General features: G+C 29.0%; 4 protein-coding genes across 6 annotated transcripts in view; all 4 read right to left on the reverse strand.

The window, feature by feature from the left end:
• The window catches only part of LOC122271858 (cell adhesion molecule Dscam1-like), a 158,944-nt gene that overhangs the window by 63,136 nt on the left and 73,207 nt on the right, over window positions 1–22,601 (reverse strand). The gene's annotated exons all lie outside the window — the stretch shown is intronic.
• Window positions 190–6,001, reverse strand: LOC139424828 (cell adhesion molecule Dscam2-like). Its single transcript, XM_071184945.1, has 4 exons — window positions 5,767–6,001; window positions 3,849–4,130; window positions 1,524–1,637; window positions 190–562 (listed from the first exon to the last, which is right to left on the reverse strand). The coding sequence occupies exons 1-4, from the start codon at window positions 5,837–5,839 to the stop codon at window positions 273–275; spliced, it is 759 nt and encodes a 252-aa protein (XP_071041046.1). The 5' UTR covers window positions 5,840–6,001; the 3' UTR covers window positions 190–272.
• Window positions 6,171–13,015, reverse strand: LOC122271573 (cell adhesion molecule Dscam2-like). The gene is made up of 4 exons (XM_043053369.2): window positions 12,794–13,015; window positions 10,948–11,229; window positions 9,395–9,508; window positions 6,171–7,951 (listed from the first exon to the last, which is right to left on the reverse strand). The coding sequence occupies exons 1-4, from the start codon at window positions 12,867–12,869 to the stop codon at window positions 7,683–7,685; spliced, it is 741 nt and encodes a 246-aa protein (XP_042909303.1). The 5' UTR covers window positions 12,870–13,015; the 3' UTR covers window positions 6,171–7,682.
• Window positions 16,775–20,900, reverse strand: LOC107452407 (cell adhesion molecule Dscam2-like). The gene is made up of 4 exons (XM_043053370.2): window positions 20,683–20,900; window positions 19,227–19,508; window positions 18,318–18,431; window positions 16,775–16,953 (listed from the first exon to the last, which is right to left on the reverse strand). The coding sequence occupies exons 1-4, from the start codon at window positions 20,759–20,761 to the stop codon at window positions 16,775–16,777; spliced, it is 654 nt and encodes a 217-aa protein (XP_042909304.1). The 5' UTR covers window positions 20,762–20,900.

Below are 22,601 nucleotides of genomic sequence, written 5' to 3' on the forward strand. Positions count from 1 at the left end.
TGAAGTAATTGTAACATTGGCATTACAAATAACAGAAAATATTAGGAATTAAAAATAATGAGTTTTCGTTTTTTTTTAAAAAAAAAGAAGTTAAAAGTGCGCTGTAGCTACTGATATTTGAGTTATCACAATTATTCACCGATGGTTCCTCTTAGCTCTAAAAAGAGAATTATTTCATATAAGTGAGTTTTTAAACGTAATTTTAATTACCAGTTATTAAGAACTGATATGTAAATTTCTTCCATAGTTTAACATAGAGCTTACTAGCACACTTACGACACGTTATTATAAAAATACTTTTCGTTATTATAAAAATACAGTGAGTTGAAATCATAACACTTAATTGATTCATATGGAAATGTGTGGTTTATTTTATTTATCTCTAACGTACCACGAACAGTGAGAGAAATACTTTTGGTAAGTGGCAGCCCAAATCCATTTTCAGCTTCACACGTATAAGATCCTTCCATTGAATAAGTCACTTTACCAATTACTAATCCACCTGTAGATGAAACATAAACTGTACTCGAAGAATCTGATGTTATTTTAGTTCCTTTCACATCTGAAAAGGAAGAGGAGAGAATGTAAACATGACACAAAAAAATAATTTGATGCAGTTTTTTTATGACAGTCGAATTCGCTCATAACGAGCGTGAAGGGACCATGATAGTTGCTTAAAAACGAGTTTTAAAAAATTTCCTTTAAGTTCATACAAACTTAATAAATTATGAAGTACTTTATTTCTATACAGTACAAATCAATTACGTTGATTTTCTGTGAATCGTCTTCGTTTCTTTTTGTTTTGATACTGAATTGAGGATAAGATTCATGACTCCCACTTATGAAAAATATTCATGTGTCCGCTACTTTTACCAATCATCAATGACTTTTATTTGTCTTTGATATGTTAAACGAAATTTTCCCAATGGAGATTTGCTGAGCTATACGTAGAAACTTTAGTATAGTAGAATATTTAGAAATGTAGATACGCGTAGAATATTTAGAAATCTAAAAATATTGCTCGCAAAAACTGCTCGTTAAAAGCGGGCTATATTTACTGTTGGACAAACAAATTCTTTCCATTTTATTCGCTTAATTCGGGTTTTCATTCAATTCAACCAACTTTATACGTTTCTAAATTTCAATAGGAAGCAACACGTGACTTGTCAGCGAATAACTGCAGAAAATATAAACATTAATGCAGGGATTTGTTTCCCTAAATGTGGTTAACGGTAAATTCTAGCACGGGATCTGGAAGAGAGTTCAATAACACAGAGAAGATTTATGCGTTCGTTCATTTCATCATTTCTCATCAAGTCTATTTTTAATTAACGAGTACATTTTAAGTTTCTAGTTGATTCTTAAAAGTAGGAAAAATTTGGAACCTAAAAAAATGTTTTTTAAAATCGTATTAATAAATGAATTTTTTTATAAACAAATCTTAAGTATTTTAACACAGAATTATAAGAAAAAAATGTCCCATTAAAGGAATAAAGCAATTTATTTCAAAACTAATAAAGTACCTGTTTTCCATTTAACATGTGGACTTGGAACTCCTGATGCTGCACATTCTAATAAAACGCTTTCTCCTTCTTTCACAATAGTGTCTGTCGGTTCTTTTAACCATGTCGGGGGAGCTACAATTATTAAAANATTTCCCATTAAAGGATTAAAGCAATTTATTTAAAAACTAATAAAGTACCTGTTTTCCATTTAACATGTGGACTTGGAACTCCTGATGTTGCACATTCTAATGAAACGCTTTCTCCTTCCTTCACAACAGTGTCTGTCGGTTCTTTTAACCATGTAGGGGGAGCTACAATTATTTAAAATTTTTTTAACACATTTTAAAATTGTTTTTATTCGATATGCAAAAACTGTTCTGTTATCAATGTTTTCAATACACAGGTGTAAGAAATTAATAGAATTTGTAGACTTGGTCGATTACCTCTAGAACTACTGGACTTATTTTTAGTAAAGTTGATATGCACGAGCATTCATACAATACAAAAACAAATAACCACTCAGCAATCGTAATACACACGCATAATCATGCGTAATACTGGAGTCGAAAGGTAGGAAATTGACAATTCAAACAAAGTGTCACAGGAAAAGTAAACTGCTTAGTTAAAGTATGAAATCACGCGCTGAAAGGTCTGTATATCTGTAAGAGGGGACCGTACCCCCTTATTAGCTCATTTTTTTTCATTCTGTAACCGCTGTCTCATACCTTCCAACTCCAACGAGTGTTTTGCACGATCATGCGGGTGTATTACAATTGTTGAACGGTTATTTATTTTGTTTTGTATCAGTGTATATACGCATCAAATTTTATTAAATTCGGTCCAGGTGTTCGAGAGATAATCGACCAAGTCTGCGAATTCTCTTAATTTCTAACACTAGTGGATATATTTAATGAGTCAAGATTATATCTAAAATATTAAAGAGATGATAAAACGAAATCGAAATCTAATGATTTACTAACAAGGGATGAATAATATTATACCCGGATTTATTGGCGGTGGACATAAGAAGTAATTGAAAGGCGATTATTAGAAGAATCTCTAAGTTTCCTCAAAAATCAAACTGTTTTTGAACATTTGCACTTGCCTTTATCAAAAGTGATTGATTTATATTTATGTTTTTTACGCTTCAAATTAATTTGCATTATTAATACCTTTCTTTTTTTAATTCAATTTTGATAAAGATTTCCTTTAAAATATATAAGACTTACGGAACATCATGAATGCAACTGTTCAATTAGGCAATAAGATAATATAAATATTTTCGAACGAATAAAAAAATTTAATTGAATTGTTTTGGTAATTTACGAACTTATTTTGATGATTCAAGAACTGATTAAGTTGTAAACTTTTTTGTTAGCTTGTAACTATTTAAGAACAATGTGATTATTTCTTAGATTAGATTAAGGAATTTTAGTTGACAGATTTACTTTTGTTTATTTTTTGGTTTGATTTTGTGTGAATTAAATGAAAATATAGTAACAATGTAAATGAAATTTATTTTAAGGAAATGATTTTTCATTCGTGCTTTTTTCCGCTGTTTTTTATTCGCGTTATTTTGATCTTTCTGAAACTGGACCAAAATTTGGTGATTTTTTTATGTCAACAGAAAAAGGAGTTCTACGAAACACGTAACCTCCTAACAGATGCTTATCATCTTGAATATTGCATATTATCTAAAATTTTGCAAAACTGAGATACACAAACTAGATAGATATGTAAGTATTTTTCGTTTACGTCGCACTAGAGCCTCACAATGGGCATGGGCTATTGGCGACGGTCTGGGAAACATCCCTGAGGATGAGGCATGTCATCGCAAATTTGATCCTCTGCAGAGGGGATGGCTCCCCTGCTTTGGTAGCCCGATGATTTGCTCAGGAAGTCAAGCACTTTACAGTAGAACAGTTTAACGAGTACCGAAACCGCAAACTCTCCGTCCCTTCGCAGGCTGATCAAAGTGGTCACAAACGCGCTTATTGACCGCAGTAAGTGATGTTTGACTTTGGTGTTTCACTTGGAACCGTGTCTTTATGATCAGCCCACTACAGGACTGTACCCAAATTAATACAGTTTCTTATAGCAAATAAAGTAGGTATTTAGTGATAATTATCATTACATTAAATAAAGTACAAAACAAATTAAGCAATGATCTAATTAATATGATATAACTGATACTTGTTATATTTTATTTTTAAAGTTTCTAAATATTTTAGATCATGAAATGATGATAAAAAGAATGATGAGGAAATAAAAAGATTATACTAATAGAAAGAAGTACATAAATATGTAATCTTGCAATTGATAATAAAAAAGTTCATTACTTACATGTGACAACAAGAGTTGCAGTATACTGATCCTTGCCAAAAGAATTTGTTACAATGCATGTATAGTTCCCAGATGAGGATGAGTCCACAGATTTAATAATTAAAACTGATGAATCCTCGATTGACTGAACGCTGGTGGTCGATGCTACTGGTAAAGGTTGACCATCTTTTTTCCATGCGAATTCTATTGGTCTGTCACCAGAGCGAACAGAACAAATCGTATTTGCTCGTTCTCCTTCTTTTAAAACTGGTGGAAAGTAAAATGGGGCGATAACTGGTTGATCTAGTAAAAAAGGTATAAATGATTAACGCAGCAAATGCATGTGAAAATTGTATTAATATTAAAAGATTGTATTCATAATTACTAATTAAAAAAAAGAAGTTGAACAATTTTTTAAAAAGAATTTCCACATATTTAATGTATATTTTACTTAATAAATACTTAACATTTCAAAAGTTATAGTTTATTACCATAAAAAGTGTTATAAGTATTGAAAATATACTAAAATGTAAAAGCAAAGAAAATAAATTATCATTATGAACTGATTATTAAATTGATCATTATGAACTGATAGAATTTTTTTAATCTTCTAGTTATGTTATTTATAAATGGTTTTCCCTTTTTATAGCGTAATTTCTCTATATGGTCACGGAAATAATTGATGTATGATTATAAACTTCATTTTGTATAACACAGTTTTAATGAAGTTTTATTTATTATTCCTTAAAATAAATTTTGATTCAAATTTAAAATTCTGTTTATAGATTAGACTAAAATAATTGGAGCAGAAATCCTCACTATTGATACTTATAAATCTTTACTTAATACTGAAAAGTTAGTTACATTGTCTCAGCAGAAAAAGACACAAACTTTAACTGTACCATTCAGAAATAAATTAATTAATAAAGTGCACTATTTAAATCAGGAAAAAAATTTCAATCACTTTTTTCCATTCATCTTTTATAGAATAGTCCAATGTAATCACAATATATTTCTATCTCATGTCATTTGAAAGCATTGTAAGCATTTATGTTATATTCATGAAATGAAATGAAAGATGATATGTTTTAATCCTACTTTTTTTACAGAAAATATAGAATATTAATACCTTTTTAAAAGTAAATAACAAAAATAATACGATGTTAAAATTATTATGTGTTTTTTGTATTTTTGGTTTATATAAAGATTTCATAAATTACAAACAGTTCATCGTGTTATAGCAAAATCATTGCGATTAAATAAAATAAGTTTTTTTTAATTCAATAATTCCATTCACATTAGAAAAATCAATTTAATATATTGAATATCCCCTTTGACATGAAATTAAAAATAATAATTATGCATATTTCACTTATAAAATAATTTTTTTTGAAGACTATGATAATGAAATTCCACCTTTCTCAGTAGGTGTTTTTCAGTAAGCTCTTAAGTTGATTAAAATACTTTTAATTTTCCTTTTATTTCATCAATTTCAATTCCTTCTATTTTCGCAATCAAATATTTCAATTTCTTTATACTTAAGAGTCAATTCAAATATTTTTACAGTTTTACAGTTTATATAAGCCGATTACTTATAAACAGAAAAGTAAGAGATATAAATAACCATTTTTTATCCATAGAGATTTTATTTGACTTTCATTCAAAATTAGGCCTGAATCAATACTAACATTTATCAATATTATTATGATATGCAGTGGATGAAATGGATATGATTACATTTAAAAAGTGTACTACTTTTCTTCAAAATAACATGACATATAAAAAGAATCGTTATTTAAACATGAAAGGAATCTATTTAAATTATTTAATTGTCCACATTTCAGTTGCTTAACAAAAAATACAGAGTATCGATTATCTTAGAATAAAATAACACAATTGAATCTTATGTAACAATAATAATTAAAAAATGAATACTCACCCCCACAACGAACGTTTCTCAGTAAAGTGGCAAATATTTTCAGCAGCAGAATTAACTGAATTGTTCTTTCCATTTTCTTAAAAGTGCATAATGATTAAAAAAATATCTTGAAATATAAATGAACAGTAAAATTTGAAATGATTCAAAAAGCTTTTTGAAGATGAGAACATTGAGAGTGTTTACGATATGGCGTTAGTAGTTATATATGATGCAAATGAGAGCTTCACTATAGCCCGACAGCGCCACATATCGGTAAAAATTAAAAGTATAAGCGCATATTTATAAGAAAAAAAGCATCTGAAACAAAAAAAGCAAATGACTTAAAACTTGGAAATAATTTTAATTCTCAAAAAATTGTGTTTTGGAACTGGAATGCGTTAGAACTTTGCTCAGACTTCAAGTGCTTTTTTTTTTTAAAAAAAAAGGTTTGAATCGGTGCAAAAATTTGCATACTGCACCATATGTATAAAGTAATATACATTATATCATATTACATATTGTATAATTTGTAATATCGTTTAATTAACACGCGCGATATAGATATTCCAGGTCTTTTAACAAAACTATGATGTATATCAACTTAAAATTATTTTGAATGAACATTATTAAACGAAATAACAAATACCTAAAAAAATACTTAAAACTTATCAGCTGAAAATGATAAGACATAAGAATAAGTCATTTGGGCCGACATTTTACGTAACGCATTGTATGAATGTAAAACCCAAAGACTTTAATTTTATAAAAATCAAATGTAAGATCTTAAAATGAAAGTTTCAAATCAATTTCTCCCGTAATTATTACAATCAATATTTTGACATTTTGTTCCAGTTATTAAGGATGAACATACTTGTTCTGAAAAAAACATTTTATGAAACAGTCATCGTAAAAAACAATTTTACTCTAAATAAGGAATATAACTTCAAGCAATTTTATAGAAATAGCTTAGGTAAATAAATTATTCATTCCAATTAGCATTCAAAATCACCATTTAATTGAATCAACTCATACAGTGATGTAATATTCCACACAAAATAAGAAATCCAGATAATACATCAAATTATATAGCTCCTAATACATAAATCCTAAATCGTAAGTCATAATATTTATACCATGATTTACAAATCATAAAATACTTTAATCATCAGATGAGCATTTCATGTCAGAGATGATGACGCAAGAATAATAATTTTAAAAAAAAAACGAAAAATGGCGGAATTTCTTAGAACTTTGCTTCGAAAGTGATACACAAATTTTTATTGCAAGCGATTCCCAAAAATAGCACATGACTAAACATTCAAAAATATATACAACTATGTGAAAAAAGAGTAAAACAGGAACCAAAGAGTTAGATTTGAATAACACAACTGTGCATCTGATACAGTACGTTCAAGCACTAATTTAGACAAAAGTTAATTTTTGAACACTATTGATTGTTACATTGAAACATCGGGATTATTGAAATAATACCCACTCATTATTTTACCCCATTATAGTGCGTAAAATAAACTGTTTTCAGGAATTTGCATTTCGTTCAGTTTACGCTGTTATAATTGTGGTTATTTGGATGTGTAATGCAAAACGCTGAACTGAACAGCTTGTATCAAATTATTAAACTTAGTTGTTGTTAGTTGCAGAAAGTTTCAGGAGTACAAAAGCAACAAGAAATTAGGAATTCTGAATTTGTGAAATTGAATATCATGAGTTTTCCTTCTTTTTCTTAAAAAAAAAGAAGTTAAAAGTGCGTTGTATCTCCAGTTATTACAATTATTTACCGATGGTTCCTCCTAGTTCTAAAAATAAAATTATTTCATATAAGTGAGTTTTTAAACATAGTTTCGATTGCCATTTTTCAATAATGTACATTTCGATATGTAAATTTCTTCCATAGTTTAACATAGAGCTTACTAGCACACTTACGACACGTTATTAGAAAAATACAGTGAGTTGAAACCATAACACTTAATTGATTCATACGGAAATGTGTGTTTTATTTTATTTATCTCTAACGTACCACGAACAGTGAGAGAAATACTTTTGGTAAGTGGCAGCCCAAATCCATTTTCAGCTTCACATGTATAAGATCCCTCCATAGAATAAGTCACTTTACCAATTACTAATGCACCTGTCGTTGAAACATAAGCTTCACTCGAAGAATCTGATGTTATTTTAGTTCCTTTCACATCTGAAAAGGAAGAGGAGAGAATGAAAACAGGGCACAAAATAAGACAAACGTATATTAAATGCAGTTTCTTATGACAGTCCAATAAGCTTATCACAAGCGCGAAGGGAACTTGATATATTTGTTTAAAAAACGAGTTCCAAGAAGACATTAAAGTTCATACAAACTTACTAAATTATTTCTGTACAGTACAAATCAATTAATTTGCTTTGCTTTGAATAGTCTTGGTTTCTTTTTGTTTTCATATTGTACTGCGGATAAGATTCATGACTGCCGGTTATGAAAAATATTCATGCGTTCGCTACATTTACCAGTCATCAATGACTTTTATTTATCTTCGTAATGTTAAGCGAAATTTTTGCTTTGAAAGAAATCCAAAAAATATTGCTCGTTAAATCTGCTCGTTAAGAGCAGCTTATGCTTAATAGTGGACTAGCAAAGTCTTTCCGCTTCGCTTCGTTGGGTTCTCGTTCAATCCAACCAACTTTATACACTTTTAAGTGTTTATAGGAAACAAGCAATGACAGCCATTTGCGGATAACTCCATAAAGTATAGGTACTAGTGAAGAGCCGTGATAGAGCGTTCGCCTCCGAATGAAGTGAACCGGGTTCGAATCCCAGCTGTTGCTGGTTGATACGTAATCCGCATCCGGCTTGCACTGACCACAGTGCTGACGTAAAATATCCTCAATGGTAGATAGATTATGGGGCAGAATCCTCTTGCCGTCAGGCTAACCGTGGGAGGTTTTTGTTGCTTTCCTCTCAATGGAGCGCAAATGCGGGTTAGTTCCATCAAAAGTCCTCCTCGAAGGCACATTTCTCCCTATATTTGACCCAGGAGTTCTCTTGTCCTCTTAATAGGTTTCGAAATTACAAGGCTACGTAGTTGAACATTAGTAGTCGTAAACCCGAAAATTGGGTCGGCTGTTCAACTACTGTTATAAAATAAAATACTAGTGAAGGGTTTTGTTCACGTGAATGTGGGTAGCAGTAAAGAGATCTGGAAGAGAATTCAATAACACAGGAAAGCTTTATTTTTTCGGTCATTTGATCATTTCTCATCAAGTCTATTTTTAATTAACGAGTTCATTTTAAGTTTCCTGCTGATTAATAAAGAGTACGAAAAAATTTCATCCTAAAAGATGGTTTTAAAAATCGTATTAGTTGAAGGTATAAAGTTAAATGAATTTGTTTTTTATAAATAAATCTTAAATATTTTAACAGAGAATTATAAGGAAAAAAATGCTCCATTAAAGGATTAAGGCAATTTATTTAAAAACTAATAAAGTACCTGTTTTCCATTTAACCTGTGGACTTGGAACTCCTGATGCTGCACATNTTTGTTTTTTATAAATAAATCTTAAATATTTTAACAGAGAATTATAAGGAGAAAAATGTCCCATTAAAGGAATAAAGCAATTTATTTAAAAACTAATGAAGTACTACCTGTTTTCCATTTAACATGTGGAGTTGGAACTCCTGATGCTGCACATTCTAATGAAACGCTTTCTCCTTCCTTCACAACAGTGTCTGTTGGTTCCATTGACCATGTCGGGGGAGCTACAATTTAAAAAAAAAGCTTTTTTTTAACACATTTTAAAATTATTTTAATTCAATATGCAAAAACTGTTCTGTTATCACCGTTTTTAATAAATATTCAATGTGTCAAGATTATATCTAAACTATTTCCGACATAATAAAACATAAATGATATCGAAATCTAACGAAACACTAATAATTAAGAGAGATAAAAAATACTAATCCCTGCTTAATTGGCGGTGGACATTAGGAATAATTGAAAAGCAGTTTTCAGAAGAATCACCTCAAACAATCAAACTGGTTTTGAAAATTTTCACCTTCCGTTATCACAAGTGATTGATTTACTTTTTTTTTTCGTGTTTCTATCTAATTTTCAGTATTAATACCTTTCTTTTCCTTTAAAAGTTTTCTTTAAATAAATAAGACTTACGGAACATCATGCATGCAACTGCTCAATTTATCAATTAAATAATATGAATATTTTCAAACGAATAAAAGAATTTGGATAAATTGTTTAGATGATTCAAGAATTGGGTTAATTTGTAAAAATATTTGCTCGCCTGTAACTATTTAAGAACAAGGTGATTATTTCTCAGAATGGATAAAGGAATTTAGTTAACAGATTTACTTTTGATTTCTTGTGGTTTGATTTTGTGTCATTTAAATGGAAATATGTTAACAATATTAAGTCAATTTACTTCGATAAAATGATTAGTCAATCGCCTTTTTACTGGGTCTATTGAAACTATACTACAATTTGGTCATTTGTTATGTCAACAGAAAAAAGTATGTTCTATAACACGTAGCCTCCTATCTCTTAACAGAAGCTTATCCAATCGAATACAACATATTATCTGAACTTTGCAAAACTGTGATACACGAACTAGCTAGGTAGGTATTTATTTTATTTACATCACACTAGAGCTGCACAATGGGCTATTGGTGATCGTCTGAGGAGCATCTCTAAGGATGATCCGAAGATCAAGCCATCAGAATTTTGATCCTCTGCAGAGGGGAAGGCACCCTCGCTTCGGTAGCCCGATGACCTGCACGCGAAGTCGAGCACTTTACGGTAGAACAGTTTAACGAGGACCGATACCTCACTCCCTCAGTCCCTATGCAGACTAATCCAGGTGGTCACCCACCCGCACACTGACCGCAGGCAGTGATGCTTGATTTTGGTGTTCTACTGAGCACCGTGTCCTTACGATCGGTCCACTGCGGGACTATATTCAAATTAATGCAATTTTTTGTTACAGAAAAGTAGGTATTTAGTAATTATTATTACATTAAATAAAGTACATAACTAATAAAATTATAATCTAACTTATATAATATAAACTGATACATGTCACGTTTCTTTCTAAAGTTTCTAAATATTTTAGATAATGTTGTCATCTTTGTAGTTACTAGATAAATATGTAATCTTGCAATTGATAATAGAAAAGTTCATTACTTACATGTGACAACAAGAGTTGCAGTATGCTGATCTCTACCAAAGGCGTTAGTAACAATGCATGTATAGTTCCCAGAAATGTTTGAGTCCACAGATTTAATAATTAAAACTGATGAATCCTCGATTGACTGAACGCTGGTGGTCGATGCTACTGATAAAGGTTGACCATCTTTTTTCCACATGAATTCAATTGGTCTGTCACCAGAGCGAACAGAGCAAATCGTATTTGCTCGTTCTCCTTCTTTCAAAACTGGTGGAAAGTGAAATGGGATGATAACTGGTTGATCTATGTAAAATTAAAATGATGGTTAATGCAAAAAAATAAGTGCAGAAATTTTATTCATGTTAAAACAATTGTACTAGTGATTACCAAAGAAAAAAATGTTGAACAATTTTTAAAAAAAACATATCCACGTATTAATTTATACTTCAGAAATATCAAACTTTTCGAAAGTTGCCGCAAAAAGTGATATAATTGTTGAAAATATAGTATTGTAAAAGGAAAGAAAAAAACCCTTCACATAGATCATAATGGTATAATAGATTTTATTTTTCTATCTTCTAAATATTTAATTTCTGAATAATTCTTCCCCCAGAATTCACTCTTTATATCGTAATTTCTTTTTTTCTTTTATCATTTATATTGATGAAAATAAATAAATGATGCATGATTATTAATTTCGCTTTGTTGACATTTTGAATTCATTTTTTGAGACATTGTTGATGAAGTTTTATTTATCATTTTTTTAAAAATTAATTTGTATGCCAATTTAAAATTTCACTTAAAGTTTTTACTGAAATAATTGAAGCTGAAATCTCTATAATTAATACTGAAAAGTTAATTATAATGTCTCTGCAGAAACAACAACAACAACTTGTACTATTTAGAATTCAATTCTAGTAAAGCGCACTATCTTAATCAGGAAAAAAAAATTCAATCATTACTTTAACATGCATTTTTTCTGGAATAGTTCGATACTATGACAATATATTTTTAGTTCATGTCATTTGAAAACGTTGTAAACATTTGTGCTATATTTATGAAGCGAAATGAAAGACGTCTTTCATTTTACTGAAAACATACGGTAAGTCACAAATTAATGAAAAAAATTGCAATTAGATCTTAAAAATACTAAATGTTTAATGTTTTTAATTTATACAGGGATTTAATAAATTATAAACAATTCACCAAGTAGCAGCAAAGCCATTGTGATTAAATAAAATAAATTTGTTTCAGATTCAATAATTCCATTCAAGTTAGAAAAAATCAACTTAATATATTAAATATTTTTTGTCGTGAATTTGAGAAAAAAATTATATATATTTCACATATGAAATATTTGCTTTCGAACACAATAATAATGAAAATTCCACTTTCTCAGTAGGTGTAGTTAAAAGTTGATCAAAATACTTTTAGTTATTTTTTTATTCCATCAATTTCAATTCCTTCTAGTTTTAGACAAATATTTAAATTTAGAAACATTTAATAGTGCATTCAAATATTTTTACAGTTCTAAAGCTTATTTAAGTCAATTACTTAAAAACAGAAAAATAAAAAATTTAAATAATCATTATTTGCCCATACAGATTTTTTTTACTTCCATTGAAAATTTGATATGAATATTTAAGAACAAATATATGAGTTGGATAAGTCAGATAGGATTGTATTTTGAAGTCATGATAGCATGAAATATCAAAAAAAACGCTATTTATACATAAAAGGAATCTATTTTAAATATTTGATTGTACACAATTCAGTTGCTTAACAAGAAATGCATAGTATAGATTATCTTAGAATAAAATAACACAATTTAATATTATATAAAAGATTACAATTAAAAAATACTCACCCCCGCAAAGAACGGTTTTCAGTAAAGTGGCAAATATTATTTTCAGCAGCAGAATTAACTGTACTGTTCTTTCCATTTTCTTAAAAGTGCATAATGATTAAAAAAATATCTTGAAATATAAATGAATAGTAAAATTTGAAATGATTCAAAAAGCTTTTTGAAGATGAGAACAAAGATTTTAGCATTGAGAGTGTTTACGATATGGCGTTAGTAGTTATAAATGATACAAATGAGAGCTTCACTATGCAGCCCGACAGCGCCACATATCGGTAAAAATTAAAAGCATAAGCACGTATTTATAAGAAAAAAAAGCATCTGAAACAGAAAAAGCAAATGACTTTCAATATTTGGAAATACTTCATTATTTGATAGCTAAGAAATTGTGCATTAGAATTAGAATGCTTTAGAACTATTTGATCAAAATTTAAGTTGTTTCGTAAATTTGTATCAATGTAAAATCTTGAATATTGCACTTATAAGTATATAGCAATATCTATTATATGATATTACATATTATGTAATTTGTAATATCTTTTAGGAAACATACACAGTATAAGTATTCCGTGTCTTTTAATAAAACGATGATGGACATCATTTCAAAATTATTTTGAATTAAATGTAATAAACGAAATTACAAATAACTTAAAAATTATTTTAAAAAGCTTACTTTTTAAAATAATTTTTGTTGTGAGATATAAGAACTGAAAAACTAAAAAGTGTGAGACATAAGAATAAGAAATTTGCACCGCTATTTTTATAACACTTTCTATTAATGAAAAACCTTAAGATCAATTGGAAATATTTGATTTCAGAACAGCGTATAAGAAAGCAAGGAGTAATTTTAACCTTTTTTAGCTCTTTAAAAATCAAAAGTGAGACATTAAAATAAAAAGTTTTAAATCTGTATTGAATATGATGTGTTGCAGTTATTTATAAAAAACGTACTTGTACTGTAAAGAACGTTATTCTATGAAATACTCATCGTAAAATACAACTTTTCTCTAAATCAGGAATATAATTTAAATAAATTTAAGGAACTAGCATAGGTGAATAAATTATTCATTTCAATTTATATTCAAAAGAACATTTATTTGAATCAAGTNTTTGAAGATGAGAACAAAGATTTTAACATTGAGAGTGTTTACGATATGGCGTTAGTAGTTATAAATGATACAAATGAGAGCTTCACTATACAGCCCGACAGCGCCACATATCGGTAAAAATTAAAAGCATAAGCACGTATTTATAAGAAAAAAAAGCATCTGAAACAGAAAAAGCAAATGACTTTCAATGTTTGGAAATACTTCATTATTTGATAGCTAAAAAATTGTGCATTAGAATTAGAATGCTTTAGAACTATTTGATCAAAATTTAAGTTATTTCGTAAATTTGTATCAATGTAAAATCTTGAATATTGCATTTATAAGTATATAGCAATATCTATTATATGATATTTAATATTATGTAATTTGTAATATCTTTTAGGTAACATACACAGTATAAGTATTCCTGTGTCTTTTAATAAAACGATGATGGATATCATTTCAAAATTATTTTGAATCAAATGTAATAAACGAAATTACAAATAACTTAAAAATTATTTTTAAGAGTAAGCAGTTGTGAGATATAAGAACTGAAAAACTAAAAGTTGTGCGGCATAAGAATAAGAAATTTGCCCCGGCATTTTTATAACACTTTCTATAAATGAAAAACCTTAAGATCAATTGGAAATATTTGATTTCAGAACAACGTATAAGAAAGCAAAGAGTAATTTTAACCTTTTTAGTTCTATAAAAATCAAAAGTGAGACATTAAAATAAAAAGTTTTAAATTTGTATTGAACATGATGTTTTGTTGCAGTTATTAATAAAAAAAACATTGTACTGTAAAGAACGTTATTCTATGAAATACTCATCGAAAAATACAACTTTTCTCTAAATCAGGAATATAATTTAAATAAATTTAAGGAACTAGCATAGGTGAATAAATTATTCATTTCTATTTATGATCAAAAGAACATTTATTTGAATCAAGTGATACAGTAAATAACATTTCATATAAAACAAAACATACAGATAATACCATCAAATTATATAACTTTTAACACGTAAATCATAAATCGTAAACCCTAATATTTCTACATTGAATTATAAATCGCAAATGTAATACGTAAGTCATAATAGTACTGGCTTCAACTATAAATCTTTAATACGCATCATTTAAATCATAACATTTCAACCTTGAATTATAAATTCCTTTTATACGTAAATCAAAATACTATTTCTTAGAAATATAAATCGCAAGTACGTAATACGTAAATTATAATCATAATATTCCTAATCTAAACTGTAAATCATGCTGAAAAAGTACAACCATAGCAAAGTGTTAGTAAATTTATAAGGTAATTTTTTAAAAAGAAATCACAATCTGATCATATTATTTTTGACAAAGTTATAATTTGACACAAATGAGACGTCTAGAGATTAGTTGAAAAGCTCATACTACTGTTTAATTTTTTTTACTTACATTTGGGAAGGAACATATTTGAAATAAAGATGTTATGAAAGCTTAAGTGAATAGGAAAATTTATAGTACTCTTTGGTAAGGACATCTCTGGTAAAAAAAAACACACACACACACAATTTTAGTAATAAAAACCCAAAAATACGGTATATAAACTACTTGTTTGGTCTGGTTTTTTAAATTATATTTCTTACACATTTACTAAGAAATTCAAAACTGAAAAATAAATTGAAGCAAATAAATGAGAGGTTTTCCTCACCATGTGACGCAAATGCGATTTAGTTCAATCAAAAAGTCCTCCACGAAGGCAAATTTCTTCTAATACTTGTTACAAGAGTTCCCTTGTCTTCTGGATCGGGTTCAAAATTACAAGAGTGCGGAATTATAATAGTTAAATATTAGTGCTCGTAATCCCAAAAATTAGGGTCGGCTGTTCAACAACGGATATGAAATGAAATAATAGATCTTGGCCCGCTTATTTTAGCGCTTAAATTGGCAGAAAAACTAACCATATTACTATTTTGCACCACAAAATCCCGAAAACAATTCTTTATAAGATTTAAAGCAAACAACTCGAGAAGACCCTGCTTAATAAACATGCTATTTAAATCAGACTTTACTAGATATCAGTAAGAGATGTGACGGTGAGCATCGAACCTAATTAGCTTCTGAATGCCAAGATTTACCTAAGATGACGTCAGTTATATGTACCCAATAGGATATCTGTGAGTGACGTAGTGTGGGTATCTCGATCTTGATTGGTTGTTAAAACGTAGCATTTGTTCACGTCAACAACTGTTCCTTCCATTCTATTTCGAGTAAGCCAAATCCGACAAATACTAATTCTCTTAAGTGACACATTCTATATTCTTTCACAAATATTTACTTTCTTTCACTATATATCTACACAGAGACGGACACGAAGTCACGTAGAGCACAAACTAATTATACATCAAAGTTGCCAGGTACACAAAACAAAAATATATCACGGTTACAATAAAATACATAAACAAGTAATAAAGAATAATAAACAAATAGTCTAAGTTAAATAAAGGAAGCAGAAGAGAATGAATATTATTTCAACAAATTTTATGTGCAATACGGCCCTGTGTTTAATTAACGTAAGTTTAATTAATACTCTACAATATAAACTTAGCTCAACATCAATACACCATTTTGTTGATAAAGATTGGATGGCGCCGTCGTCATAGGTCATATGTGTGGTACGTTGGTAACTTGAGTGCAAATACCCAATTAAAGTTATCATAAAGTTTACGGCATAGTTTAAATAGGCATAAACAACTAAGGGAAATATTTTTTAAGGCGCGACAGTAAAAACAGCACTTAATATGATCAAAAACGAAAAAAATAATTTTTATCTCACAGTTCAAGTGTGACAAGAATTATATTTTTCGTATTACTGTAAGGAAAACAGCCAGTGGAGCCAATCTGCATCATCTACTTACCACGTACTCTAAGAGAAATAGTTTTACTGAGTGGGCTTCCGAATTCATTCTCAGCTTCACATGTGTATGATCCTTCCATAGAATACAATGTTTTTACAATTATTAAAGTTCCAGTAGGAGAAGTATGAACTGTACCAGAAGAATCTAATGCTATTGTCACACCACTAACGTCTAAAAAAGAAAAAAAATATTATTGAAAGTTAGATTGGGGAAGAAGTATCAGTGGACAAACAATATGAAGAGCTATGCCAACCTTAATTCATAATTTTAGAATCCAGTCAAAATGGAAGTAAAAAAAGCATTAAATCAATATTTTGGGAAAATAAAACAACACCTCTGTGCCCAATTACTCGTTACAAAGGAGAAATATAAAATAACAAAACAAATCTGATTGCCTGAAGAAACTTGAAAGTTTGCTTACCAATCGCTATTTCAGTTCCACTGTTTAGTGTCTGGCCAAATTATTAGACGCACTTTAAGATTCCATGAAAAATCCTAATCATCGGGTGATACTATAAAATGGGTTAATGGGTTAAGATTGCAATGGGTTAAGATTGCAATACAATACCTTAAAAATAAATACAAATAGGTAGTAAATAAAAATCTCTTGAATAAAACCCATTAAATGTATGTTTAAATATAAAAGTATTGCAAATAAACCTATGCAAAACATGTACTTATTAAAAAAAACTACTGTGCGTCTAATCATTTTCTTCTAATTATTACAATATATTAATATAATACCTGATGAAATAAATATTGTATAGTTATCTAATATATCGTCTAATTTATCCAATCGTTGAATTTATATTATATATCTTCAAATTGACACAACGTCAACAAGTACAAACCGGTTTCAGTCGCGTAAAAACAATAAAGCTGTGTAGAGTATCACCTGATAATTAAGATTTTACATAGAATCTTAATAGTGTGTCTAATATTTTGGTCAAAGACTGTTTGGACTTTTTTATACCTTCATTTTACAAAAACAGGGCATCGATTTCTTTTTGTTGGTGCGGAAAAGAGATTTTGAAACAGAAAAATTTTAAATAAAAATTCTGATAAATGTTTCATTCTAGAGGTTTCGTAAAAGAAAAGTGTGTTCAAGAGGCATTTAATATTTTACTTTTTTTTTTATAAATACCTGGAGGTAATATTTGAAGACCTAACCCTTTTAAGACCTACTTGCTCAACTCTGACATTCATTACCACAACCAAACATTAGTCGCAAAGTTGTGAGAGAACTTTTCTTTTGAACAACGCTTTTACTTAGAGTACAAAGATAATTTTCAAAGCTCTTAAGAAAACTTGCAGAGAAATCGAAGATGTTTTACCTATTTTTTTAGCTTTTATTTACTGAAAGATTGGATACCATAATTTGAAAAGTTTCAACAAATTTTCCTAACAACGCAAAATTTGAAAATATTTAAAAACCTGTAAATGATTAAAAAGTTAAAAAGAGGCTCTAATGAGTTCAGATTTTCTCCAGAATACTGTGATAAACCAGGTATTTTTAGAGAAGAACTACTAGTTACCTGTTTTCCATTTAATTCTTGGAGTAGGTACACCCGATGCCTGACATTCTATTGAAATACTTTCTCCCTCCTTCACAATAGTATCTACTGGTTCTTTCAACCATACAGGAGGGGCTGCAAGCATTTAGAAGAAAAAAGGAATGAGTTATTATTGTTAGAAAAATATAGGCATGAGCTATAAGTACAATGTTTCTTAAAATAACGGAAGTAATGGTGCAATTTTGTCCTGTAAAGATCAAAAATGCTACATTGCATTAAAGATACACTGTATTTAACAGAAACATTGAATGAAAATAAAATTTATGAGAAAATAGTTGTATTACAAACAAGTCAACATGAGCAGAGATGGCTCAGGGGATAGAACGGTCGCCTGCCAATGAGGTGATCTGAGTTCGAATCCAGCAATAGCTGGTAGATACGAATCCGCATCCTGCTTACACGGAAGACAAGGAGAATCCTGGATCAAGCATTTGCTACAAATTATCCGTTGTAAGCCCCGGTGACTCAGGGGATAGAGCGTTCGCCTTCCAATGTGGTGAGCCGGGTTCGAATCTCAGCGATGACTGATCGACACGAACTCTGCATCCGGCTTGCACCGACCATAGTGCTGACGTGAAATATCCTCAGTGGTAGATGGATCATGGGTTAGAGTCCCTTTGCCGTCAGGCTAATCATGGGAGGTTCTCGCTGTCTATCTTTCCATGTAACACAGATGCGGGTTGGTTTCATCACTCTTCTACGAAGACGAATTTCTCCCAATATTTTATCCAGGAGTTCTCTTGTTTTCGGGATTGGGTTCAAAATTACAAGGCTACGGAGTTGAGCATTGGTGACCGTAAACTTAAAATTTAGTCGGCTGTTCAACGAAGATTATAAAATAAAATATAAAATAAAATGCTTGATACTTACAAGTGACAACAAGTCTTGCAGTATATTGATCCTTGCCAAAAGAATTTGTAACAATACAAGTATAATTCCCAGCGGTTCTAAAATCTACCGATTCAATAAACAAACCAGAAGAATCTTTTAATGACTGAACATCTAATTTGGATTCCACATTCAAGGGTTGTCCATCTTTTTCCCACTTGAATTGCACAGGTCTATCTCCAGAACGAATCGAACAAAGAATATTAGCACTTTCCCCTTCTTTCAATACGGGTGGAAATAAAAATGGAGAAATTATTGGTGGATCTGCCAAAAAATATATTTATTTATTATTTTTTAAGAATAAGATGACAAACGGCCAATGCATAATTAATAATTTCTAGCTGTGCTAGATGTTTTCATACATAATAAATTCCTGTGTTATATTCTTCAATTATTTTTAAACTTCTGAACTATACATTATAATTTCAGATATAAACTTTTCAGTTACATGCCTGCACCAATTATGTTATATAATAATTTTATGAGTTTTACAGGTAAATTAAGTCAACAGCAGTAGTTATGTGTATTGCAGTTTTGAGCATTGATAATCAGGAGAAATATAAGAGTAAATTCTATCTACAAAATGATCGTATATTCATGAATTTCATTATTTTTTAATCACATTTTAACAATTTGTTAATAGAAACTTATGAAAGAGCTAGAAAAAGATTTAGAACTATATATTATAAAGAATATATTACTGGTTTCATGTTCAAATGTTTTTGTTATATGCGATACAGTGACGATTAAATGGAATGAAAATCAATACTTTTTAGAACTGCAATGCATATTAAATAGGAGCAACTATTGTCATCAATTTTGCTAACCACGTGTTTAGTGAAATAAAACTAGATTATTTTTTAAAAGGTAAGTTAAAAAAAAAATTTAAAATTCTTTAATTAGAATAAAGAAAAGTTCATTAGAAGTATAATCAAAAATTAATAGTCTCTTATAACAATTCTTGAATTTAGAATTAAAATGTAGAATAAACCGTACTATTTTTATGTATACAAATTTATAATTTTAGGATAACTGGACTATAAAAATTTTTAACTTGTATGATTTTAATACGTTAAAATACTATAATAATATATCCACTATTTCTTTGATGTTATTTTTATAATAGTATTTATGTTCAATTCAATGTAAAAAAATTGCAAATAAATATATCAATAAGGTTTTAAAATTTATTATTACGTTGATGAAAATTTGCATTAATATTGTTAATCAAAAATAATTTTGTGATAATATATGATTAACTTTCATATTTACCCTTTCTTTTTCTTTTAGTATCAATACATTTATATATATTTTCATAATATGCCACATCTATTTTGAAAATATATGAATGCATAAACAATAAAATTTATAAATGAATGCATGAATCATAAATATTAAAATAACTGACATAATAAACTATTATGAAAATTAAGCTCACCTCCGCAGAGAACAGTCTTCAATAAAGTAGATAGTACTATTTTCAACAAAAAGATCGAAGAAATGATGTCTCTCTTCATTTTGTTGCAATTACATATTAGATGAAAATGAATAAAAATTAATACATAAAAATGATTCTGAGACTTCAAACTATATGTTGATCGGTTAAAACCACGAATATGAACTTGAAGAAACAACGAGTGTTAATAATATGGCGTTTGTTGGAATAACGGATACAGTTAGGGAGCATAATATATAACAAGTAGCGCCACATATTGGCAGAAATAAAAATTACAAATATGCGGAAACAGAATTTAAAAATAAACTGCAACAAATTTCATAATATTTGTATAAAAGATATCGAACTTAAAAACACTATTCGGCTGAATTTTTAGTATTTTATTTAACCAACAACAGTTAATAAGAATATTATGTAAAGCTGTATAATATAAAACGTAAAATGCTTTTAAATACTGAATATGCATCGATAATACATCGTTTAAGTAAAAAAGAAGTGTTCAAGAGTATCGTAGGTATGTGTAATGGATCGGTATCATTTCAAATAAAAGAACACCACCTTCCGATCCAAAATTGTGATAGAGTTGTGTACGCATGCTCCAGTATATTCTGCGAATCATCGCTAAGGATGGCACACAAATCATCGCCAATAGCCCAACAGTGGGATTCTACAACAATGTTAAAAAATATCCAATAAAAAAAATTACATCTCATGCGTTTTGAATTGAATGGCAGGATACACATTGAATAAAAATACAGATAAAATAATCTTGAAAATCACATCTATAAATAAATATATATGTGATATAATTTTTAACATTTTATAATAAAAGTAACAATTTATTAAGTATTTATTGCTCTCTAAAGTGTTTATGCGTTTTTAAAAAAGACTGCTATTAGTATATCATTTTATTAGTATATTATATATATATTATATATTAGTATATCATTTAGATACATATAATAATACATACAAGATACATACAAGAGTACATTATAATACTTATTTTACAGTTAGAAAAAATTGCCTTAACAAATACTTTGAACAAGCTTCATACAATGCTAAAATTGTTTGTAAATAATTAACATTGAAAAGTGGGCAAAATTATAGCTAGATATATTCAAAAGTAACAGATGGATAGCCTAACATTATGAGTTTAAATAGTGCGCATTTTTCATCCGTTTTGAAGTATAATAAAGGAATATTTAACAAGTATAATAAGGGGGGAGCATAATATCTTCAGCAAAATTATATGCAGGTGGCGCAGCAGATTTACAATCGAAATAAAATAGAATGCTGTTTATGTAAACTAGAACTATTATTTGCTGAATTTGTATTTACGCACAAAGGGTTTAGAAATCCCCACTCTTATTAAGCATTCTGAAAAAGTAAATAAAAAATATCAACAAAAAGTAAGTAAATCTATTTCTGTGAGGAAAAAAAAGTTACAAGTTTTTGTGATCGAAGTTTATCAAATCTAGAGAGATTTAAATAATCAAAAACCAAGAAAATGAAACGCATTTTCCTAAGTCAAGAGCAGTCTCTTAATGTGATCCATTTCAAATAATGATTCATTATATTTTGATAGCGTTAGGTTGTGATTCCAGGACAATGCGTTGTTTATTTATACTACTTATTTAATATTCATATGGTCTTAAAAATTTTCCCCACAACTTACCACGCACTGTTACAGAAACTTGCTTTTTCAAAGAATCACTAAATCCATTATCTGCAACACATGTGTAATGTCCTTGCATTGTTGAGTCTAGATTGCTTATGGTAAGAGATCCTGCTGATGAAATACGAATAGACAATCCAGCATCATTCGATATGGGTGCATTACTTTTATCTATGTAGGAAATAGATTTATGAATCAGTGAAATGGTATTTAATTATAAACA

Source organism: Parasteatoda tepidariorum, chromosome 9 (assembly GCF_043381705.1).
Source record: "Parasteatoda tepidariorum isolate YZ-2023 chromosome 9, CAS_Ptep_4.0, whole genome shotgun sequence".
Classification (NCBI taxonomy): Eukaryota; Metazoa; Arthropoda; class Arachnida; order Araneae; family Theridiidae; genus Parasteatoda; species Parasteatoda tepidariorum.

Coding starts and splice junctions, on each gene's coding strand:
- LOC107452407 (XM_043053370.2), bottom strand. CDS start 20,761: ATGAAGAGAGACATCATTTCTTCGATCTTTTTGTTGAAAATAGTACTA. Junction 19,509..20,682: donor GAAGACTGTTCTCTGCGGAG/GTGAGCTTAATT, acceptor ATTTTTTGGCAG/ATCCACCAATAATTTCTCCA. Junction 16,954..18,317: donor AAGAATTAAATGGAAAACAG/GTAACTAGTAGT, acceptor TTTCTTTTTTAG/ACGTTAGTGGTGTGACAATA.
- LOC139424828 (XM_071184945.1), bottom strand. CDS start 5,839: ATGGAAAGAACAATTCAGTTAATTCTGCTGCTGAAAATATTTGCCACT. Junction 1,638..3,848: donor TGCAACTCTTGTTGTCACAT/GTAAGTAATGAA, acceptor TAATAATTGTAG/CTCCCCCGACATGGTTAAAA. Junction 563..1,523: donor ACATGTTAAATGGAAAACAG/GTACTTTATTAG, acceptor CTTCCTTTTCAG/ATGTGAAAGGAACTAAAATA.
- LOC122271573 (XM_043053369.2), bottom strand. CDS start 12,869: ATGGAAAGAACAGTACAGTTAATTCTGCTGCTGAAAATAATATTTGCC. Junction 11,230..12,793: donor GAAAACCGTTCTTTGCGGGG/GTGAGTATTTTT, acceptor AATTTTACATAG/ATCAACCAGTTATCATCCCA. Junction 7,952..9,394: donor ACATGTTAAATGGAAAACAG/GTAGTACTTCAT, acceptor CTTCCTTTTCAG/ATGTGAAAGGAACTAAAATA.